Source organism: Sipha flava, unplaced genomic scaffold (genome assembly GCF_003268045.1).
Source record: "Sipha flava isolate LNK unplaced genomic scaffold, YSA_version1 42_pilon_pilon, whole genome shotgun sequence".
Lineage (NCBI taxonomy): Eukaryota > Metazoa > Arthropoda > Insecta > Hemiptera > Aphididae > Sipha > Sipha flava.
Window position 1 is genome coordinate 943,746 of NW_020273159.1, and position 8,830 is coordinate 952,575.

Consider the following 8,830-nt stretch of genomic DNA (forward strand, 5'->3'; position numbering starts at 1 on the left):
TCGAAGAAAAGTTGACACCTATGATAAATATCTTAGTAAATATCTTTAACGACAAAAGGAGAATTAACCATAAACTAGATCCGCTTAGGTTAGGTGACTCGGATTTTATCAAAACAGTATAACTTTTTAAGTTTATGTACTATAATAAGTATAAGATATTCAGAATGCGTGTGTTCGATTAAAATCAAATGTCATGCGATCCGGATATAAACAATAAAACATAATTTAAAGTTCTCGCGCCGACTGATACTTTCAAGTGCATAAATAAATCAAAAAACGTATAACCTGTATACCTGTATTAATGTAAGCTGCAGAATTTATCACTTTAATATGCGTGCTCAGCTTGATCCGTATATCGATTTTTAAATTTTTCTGTGGTCACAAATGTCAACAGTTTTACCCTATAGGGTTAGGGTTATAGGGTTACCCCTAGTAGGGTTTTACCCTACTCCAGTACAGTAATATTATAGTAAAGCAAAATTATATTAAGCATTATATTATAATTTATGTTATCTATATAGTCACATTTATGTACTATAATATTCGGCGAATAAACAAATCGCTATGCGTGAAATTCGTTTTTAATGACGAATCATAAATATTGATGAACTATAGTCTTCATCGGCCAAAATGTCAAGGTTTAATATCAGCTGATTATGTCATACTGTCGTATATATGAATATAATATCGCGGTACGTCATTACGGGTACATTTTCCGTCAACGCTTTATTATAGTATGCATTATTTAAACGACTGAACATTTGACCTATTTTCTTCTTCCGTCCACGAAAATATACCGCAGTCTCAATAATGTTTGAATCGCAAAAGATAATTATAGTTTAACCTACATAAATTAATTCTATAAATAAAAACATTGGATTCTATTTTAAAAAAAAGTATTTATCAAACGGCCTACATCCGAGTTTTAAACGTGTTCGCGGCGTTTTCTGTTGTAAATGTAACGCAATATTACGCGCTGTTGTTCTGCGCGGTGAACGGAAGGGAAATCATAACACTATATAGGTACCATGACGTTATTCATGTGAACGTATACGTTTCAAACAAACAATATTTATAGATTGTAAATAATATACTTGGCAGAGATTTCATATTTGATCAAAAATTATTTCTATTAACTATAATGGCAACACCTCCGTGCTCGGTTGCCGGTCAGCGGTGTTACAACTGAGTACAACTACATGTATATTTATATATCATACCTATTATATGCGCATATAATTATAGACCATCATCGAGAGCTCGGAGATATGCAACAGTAGGTACCAGACATTCCAATGACACGATAACGTTGAATTAGTAGTACGCGTCCTGTGACTTATACTACGATGTAGCGTTTTCAGAATACTTCAAATAATTTTGTGCTATGAAATAAAATGTAAATGTGCATTCACACACAGTAAATAAAGTGATAGGTTGACAGAAAATCGAATATTTTGTAAGGATAAAAAAAAAAAAACAACCATCAATTGTATTGTTATATTGTCTCAAAACGTATTGATTCAAAACCGGTGACTAAAAATAACTACATTATTAAAAACTACGCTTTCAACACCAGCCCTTTTAGTCATAAAAGAGATGATGTAATTATTAAAACAGTTTAATAGAATTTAAAGTATAATATTCGATGATAACTTAATTTTGTTCCACACTGCGAAAATACCATATTTATCATGTATTAACATTCGAATACCAACAACGAACGCACCAAAATAAAAAATATAATTATTATTTATATTATCAATGTACACATACAATTATAAATAAATATTATTAATAGTATATTTTCATTAATAAACATCACTACACTTTTAACGCTTATTTTTATTTTATATTTTATCAACCCCTTATAATTGATAGTTCGCTAATGGAAAATAAAGCCAAAAGAAAAAAAGAAAATAAATAATTACTCTGAGTAAAACCTTAGCGACAAGGTCCTAAACAGTAGTTTTTAACAAGCGTAAAACTGAGATTAATTTATATTCTTCTACCCTACGGCGTGCTATCACGTTCTAAGATTGTTTTAATATAATCTATAAGTTCATGATAATATCGGGTATGAAAATTAATCGATCAATACACATCATGGTTAAAACATAAGTTATAAGTACAAGATTTAGGGTATAAAATAATATCGGCTCAATTTCGAAAATTTCAACAGAATAAAAATGTTTTTTCCACTATCTATCAAAGTTATTTTGATACGGTCAACTACGTTGTACTAATTAATACTCTACCAAGTTTTGGGATCATAGTAAGTAGTGTGAAAAGGATTACTAGTAAATAGTTATCCAGTAAATAGTTTTATTGTTAATTATCTAACATATAGGCAACGATTAGTTAAGATAACAGAGGTATTATATCAAAAAAGGAAAATAATATGTGGAATACCTGAAAGTAGTGATCTTGGCCCGTTATTTCTTATATTATACACATACAATAAATTAAACTTAAATATTGATGATCAAATCATAACATGTGTGGATGATACTTAATTGTAGATAATTAAGAATAATAATTGACAGAAAATTCTTAGAATTTAGTCAGAGAAAAAACAATTAACGAACTTTAAAAAGTAAGTAATCTTTTTAATTCAAGGAAATTATCTTTAAATAAATAAAAAAACAATTTTATATGACTTTTAGTATTTATAATTCGGTTATTCTTTTTGATAAATTTATACATTTTAGTAATAGTGTCGATGATTATAATGATAACTTGTGTAAAAAATGTCAAGGATTCAACGTATCAGATATTTAGGTTTCACATTTGATAGTAACTTAAAATTAAGTTAACATATAAACAATAATGTAGTGTGACTTCGTTTATTAATACATAAATTAAAAATAAAAATAAAAATAAAAAATAACCTACCTATAGATATACCCCCGAATGTATATTTAATCATTATACCTGGCGGTTTTTCAACATAAATGTTTTGTATGAGGTAGTCTAACAGAAAATTCTTTAAAACAGTTAAATATTCACAAAATAAAGTTATTATAATCTGTGTAGATAAAAAAAAAGTATGAAAGGTTCATCGAATCAAAACTATAAAGAATTTAAGGTATTACCAATCAGATCAATTCATAAAAATATGTTATTACTTGGGAAGAAAAAAAATCTAATGTTTAGATTCTGCCACACTCTGTATCCTTGTTTTAATCATAACCTAGTGAAATTTTTCAATGGTAGACTTGTAGAGATATGTGCGTAATTGTATATTTTAAGCAAAACCGTAAATAAACTTTACATTTTTTTATTATTATTATTTTTTTATTATTAAATGAATGAGTAATTTAATTCTAGCATCAGTTTTCATATCAGTTTTCAGGAGCCCAGTGCAACACTTTAATGTTCCCTTGCGATTGACTGCTGGCCTTGAAAAATATTTAATTAAACACGCATATTATTGTACATTTGTTTCATATTAATAACCAAACAAAGCAATCGAAATTATTGTCATGCATGACGCATTTACAAATTCTTAACACGAAACAATTCTTGAGTGAAAGGTATGGATACAACACCGTTATTATTCTATTAATACAATATTTTTCCTGGATGAAAAAAAATTTAATTTTTCTCTCATCAATCAGTCAGTTTTGAATTAAAGTTACCATATCTCACATAATATCGTTAAAAAAATAATAAATATTCAATGCTGATATACATAGCAGGCGTCCACATATGATTTGCGATCTCCAATTCATAGAATATAGATAACATAAAAATAATTATTACATATTACATAATTTTTTTTTCTATAAATCATTTTTCATTGTATTGATGAACACGTAAAAATAGAAGAATATCAAAATAATAACATTATTATAATATTTGTATGAAATTTCACTCACAAATAAGAATGAGAATAAGAAATAAGAAAGGGGTTGTTTATTCATTACATCGAATAAAAGCAACAACGTTGGTGTCCATGAATGTATACACTGATGTCGAAGAATTGCATATATGGAACGCCGTGTTACAACGATAACACAATTAAATCGTCATAATTTAAAAATTGGCATCACATCAAGCTATATATCAAACGGTAAAATAAGCTGTAATGGCAATGTTTATAAATCTAAATCCATCATTGGCACCGTTACAACTGAACGGAGAAGGAGACTACTCAGTGAAAAAATAATAATCGGTATTCGGTAAAAAAAACAAAAAAAAATGTAAATGATTAGAACATAATTAAATATTTATAAGAATAACTTTTTTTTTAATTAATTGTCATCTATAATATATTTTAAATAAATAATGTGTTTTTTACAAATATTGTAAATCTTTAATAATAATTAATTATCATATTGTATAACATTGTAGACAATAATAATAATTATAAAAATATGTTAATAATAAATGTCGCGTATTTTCTTTTGATCGAGTACACGTTAATTTATTTGGTGAACGGATTTTCGCTGGCGGGTTCGGGCTTTCCACAAACTCGGGCCAAAAACGCTGAAACAAAAATCGTGGATGCCAAAATTAGAATGTGCAGTTTACGGGCGAAGTTAAATATAGAAATCGGCAGCGTGTCAAACGCAACACAGCTACAGTGGAAGCTATAAGCAAAATAGACAATATTATGTTACGTATATAACGCTGCACAGCGGAAACGTGATATATGAATAAATGCAAAAAAAAATATAGTCATAGGCGTTCAAAACTAATCCGATATATTATTAACTAACCCTACATATTAGTTTCATTTACATAAGGTAATACTAAATTAAAAATAAAAACATTTTACCGAAGTTTTTTTATACTTCGTAAGAATCTACTATACGAGTGAAATAAAAAATATTTGTTGATTTTTTTTCGTGGAATCATTTAAATTTTAAAATAAACGACTAAACGAAAAAAGAAAAAACAATACATAAATAATGGTATAAAAATAAATCAGTAGCATTATAAAACATAAAAAATCAAAAATACTTAACTAAACCATTGACAAATTGTTGAATTATTGTGTTGTACAACAAAATTGCCACTCAAAATGTAAAAAAAATTCATACAAGTGTAAATAAACGTTATGAAGTATAAAATAAAAAATGACATGTTTGATGTGTTTGTACAAGCATTTTCAAATCGCAAAATTCAAAATAAAATATAAATCCATTATCAAAACCTAAAAGTTGAGCATTTTCAATCGTATTTATTTTTTTGTGAGAGTTAAATTATTAAAATAGCGATAAACGCATGACTAGTAGCTGCAACACATCTTAATTTTATTGCCATTTATATTAAGCGTAATAAAACTGTCATGTTATTTATTGACTGACATCGCGTTTAATATTTTATTATTATGTAAAATAATAATACACAATGCTAAGCAAAAGAAAAAGCAGAAGACGTCACAGTATAGATCAGGTCAAATCGGTTTTTACACTTACAAAAAGGTCTGGATAGGTAGCTTAAATTTTAAATGTTTTTTTTTTTTTGTTTTTAACATTAAACGCTTAAAATGGAATTTATTTCATGTCGCTCAGGCGGACCATCACTTTTTTAATAAACGCTGAAAAATATTTGAATAAGGTGGTTTTTTAAAGTTTTTTGGTTACAATAAGTGTTTAACATTATATATAATGATTAATAGTGATATCAAAATAACATCTATAATATCTAAACGATAGTAATAAAAATTTGATCACTTACGAACATAGGGGATCATACCATCTTCGTCTTCAGGGTCTAAACAGTCCTTGACGACTATGTCAAGTTCCTGATCGCTTAATTTCTCTCCTAAAAAACGATAATGTGACGGTCAGTCAAACACCACTAAGCAATTTATCCAAACACTTAGTTACAATAAGAATTTGCACTTGCCGAGAGATAAAAGGATGTGTGTCAATTCACCGCCGATCATGTGACCGTCTTCGGCTTTGTCGTACAATTTCAAACATTCGATGAAATCTTCGTATACTCCTTGATCTTTGTCCTTCAACACTTGAGAGAAAATCGGGTAGAACTCATCGGCCATCAATTTCTTTTCACCTAAATAGGCCCCGTACACAGTTACAATCGATTTTATGTTTCATACGATCTTAATTCCTGGTACGTTTGACCGAATAGATTCTTACCTTTCTTCTTGGTACCACCCAACTTCTCAATGGTGGCCAGTGTTGGGTTTAATTCCAGAGCGCGTAGGAGGTCACCCAAGTAGTAAGCATCAATGCCTTCATTGGTGCTGTCATAGATTCCCCACACGAAATCCACGCCTAAACATTATACAATATAAAAATAATTCAATAAAAGTAATATTTAAAATTAATTTTTTCATTTTAAATTTCATATTATCGACAACGGATAAAGTAATTATATGCTCTAGCCAATGGCCCCAATCGGCGAGGCGTTTATTATCAATAAAAAATAATAATAATATGCTCACGTTCGATATCAGCTTTCGACAGGTCGGCCTAAAAGAATAATTATTAAAAGTTAAAAAAAAGAAACCAAAATATTCATGTACACTAGAGGTAACACGAAATAACGAACAATCATTGTTAAATAAGTGCGAATATCAAACACTTACCATTTTGTGTGAGCGTTTTTACAATGTTCACTAACGTGTATCCTGAACGAAAGTGCAAATGAGAATCGACTGAAGTGTATGTACTTCTCTGGCAGCTGACCCACTGCTGGCCAACATTCCCGGCGACTATTTATAACCATTTTATTTTCAAACCTCGGTCGCCTATATCATGTTGCACGTAGACTGTACTTTTATGGGAAAAAAAGGAAAGATACAACAACTCCATTACAAAACAATTGCAGTGATGATAGATGGAGCGAAAAAAATATGTTCTTACACAAAATTTGTATATTTTTATTAAATATTTTATTTATTCGTTTTTCAATTTTTATCAAAATATAAATGATGTACACGTACAACACACTAGAACATAAACTCGGTTCAATAATAGGTAAAATTAACGTAAATTAATAATAATAATAATAATAATAATAATAATAATAATAATAATAAACAAAACTGCAACGACTTACTAATCTAATGAGGTACAGATTAAGTATATAAATCAAACTCCTATTAAATAATACAAATACAATATTCTTAAAACAAAAGTTATATCAGTTTGGTAAATTTTATAAAATATATTGTATTCAACATATTGTGAATAATTACCAAATCATAAAATAAAAATATACGCAAAACTCAAAAAAAAAATATCAAAAAAAATACAACAGCGTTATTGCTTTAGGGTAAAATGTGTCTCAGAAAACTAAATACTACATACATTTGCGTTTATTTTAATTTTATTTTAATGCAACAACAATATGTATAATATATAAAACCTTATGACAGATTATTAGGTATTTGCATTTAAAGCAAAAAATAAAAATGTAAATATTATATTTATAGCAAACATTGAAAAAAAATTTGTACTATTTTTTCTCTTACAAAAAAATCAATTAGGGTTGAAAAAATGGAGCAAATATATTATTTAAACTATTGTACAAAATAATATTCCAATAAATTTCCTTTAGTTGTGGCAGTCTTCACGAATACATATAAACACGGTATATAATAAAAAATTTGTTAATAATTTTAATCGAAGCACCTTAAAATATGAGCTTTTTCCATACACTTAAAACTATATTTACCATAAATTCAAAACAGTATACTTTGGCGAGCTACAAAAAAAGGCCCTGAATATTAAACTTACTAATAGCTACCATATAAAAATATGTTTAAAAACGTACCAAGATTTGATAAATTTAATTATTGAATAAAAATATAATTTTACTGTTATAATTTATAAACAAACAAACATTAAACTTGAATTAAAAATAATTTAAATATTAAAATTTAGTAATAAAATATTTTGACAAATTGTTTTTCATATAGAAATAAAATTGGCAACAAATTACCAAAATAATATACATTTATAATAATATATATTTTTTTATTTTATTTTAATTTTGGTCAAAGAGCATCAAAACCGGCCATAATATTTCATTCAAACTATAAAAATTAAGTATGCCATGTAAAATTTTAATAACAGCAATGCAAGTGTCATTATTACATATTTCAATAAATATTAACAATAGAACATACAAATACTTAAAATAATAAATGTATATAAATTAGCAATAATAGTGTATATTTTTATCATGTATTCATTTTCAAAAGATGGAACACAATTTACAAAATATTTAAGTATGTGATACATTACATTCAAACAATCAGGTACTTTAGAAGTATTAATATATGTTACACAGTTATATTCGTTGTTATGAAAACATCCAATTTTGTATCATAATTATATTCTTCAGTTCATACATAATATTACAAATTCAATAATAAATCTGAAAAAACTAATAACATATTTCTGAATTGCTTTTTTGAATAAAAATTAATGTTGGCAAGTATAAACTTAACGATAAATAAATAAATTAAACATAAAAAACCAAGTTGTAACTTAAAAAAATATTTTGTACTTCTTTAAATGTAACAAAAGAAAAAAAATTAAAAAAATAATATGTATAAATATACAATAAGTACATAAGGTATGTAACAAAGTAGTCGGAGGTTGTATAGCATATATATATATATGTAAATATATAAGTATATCACAACCTATTTGGAATGTGTCAAGGGGAAGATATTATGAAAGTGTACGCCAATGTAATAATTTAATTGACTCTTATGTGTAATGTCTATAATTCAATACATATAAAATAATTTTCTCAATTATAAACGTCATTTGAGATCCATTATTATACCTCTAAAAAAAAATTGTTATATTACAAAGTATTTCTCTTGTAAAAAAAATGTAAA

General features: G+C 26.9%; 1 protein-coding gene across 2 annotated transcripts; it reads right to left on the minus strand.

Moving 5' to 3' along the window:
* Positions 1–4,377: 4,377 nt before the first annotated feature.
* LOC112689229 (myosin light chain alkali) lies at positions 4,378–6,667 on the minus strand. 2 transcript variants are annotated; one of them, XM_025562821.1, is made up of 6 exons: positions 6,563–6,667; positions 6,419–6,446; positions 6,111–6,248; positions 5,857–6,024; positions 5,686–5,772; positions 4,378–4,488 (listed from the first exon to the last, which is right to left on the minus strand). In XM_025562821.1, exons 1-6 carry the CDS (start codon positions 6,563–6,565, stop codon positions 4,427–4,429), a joined length of 486 nt encoding a protein of 161 aa, XP_025418606.1. In that variant the 5' UTR covers positions 6,566–6,667; the 3' UTR covers positions 4,378–4,426. The 2 variants fall into 2 exon arrangements, with proteins under 2 accessions (XP_025418606.1, XP_025418607.1); XM_025562822.1 differs by lacking the exon at positions 4,378–4,488 and adding an exon at positions 5,459–5,545 and having other exon boundaries at positions 6,563–6,665.
* Positions 6,668–8,830: the final 2,163 nt, after the last annotated feature.

Coding starts and splice junctions, on each gene's coding strand:
- LOC112689229 (XM_025562821.1), bottom strand. Junction 5,773..5,856: donor ACACATCCTTTTATCTCTCG/GCAAGTGCAAAT, acceptor ATCGTTTTTTAG/GAGAGAAATTAAGCGATCAG. Junction 4,489..5,685: donor TGGTATGATCCCCTATGTTC/GTAAGTGATCAA, acceptor TTTTTGTTTCAG/CGTTTTTGGCCCGAGTTTGT.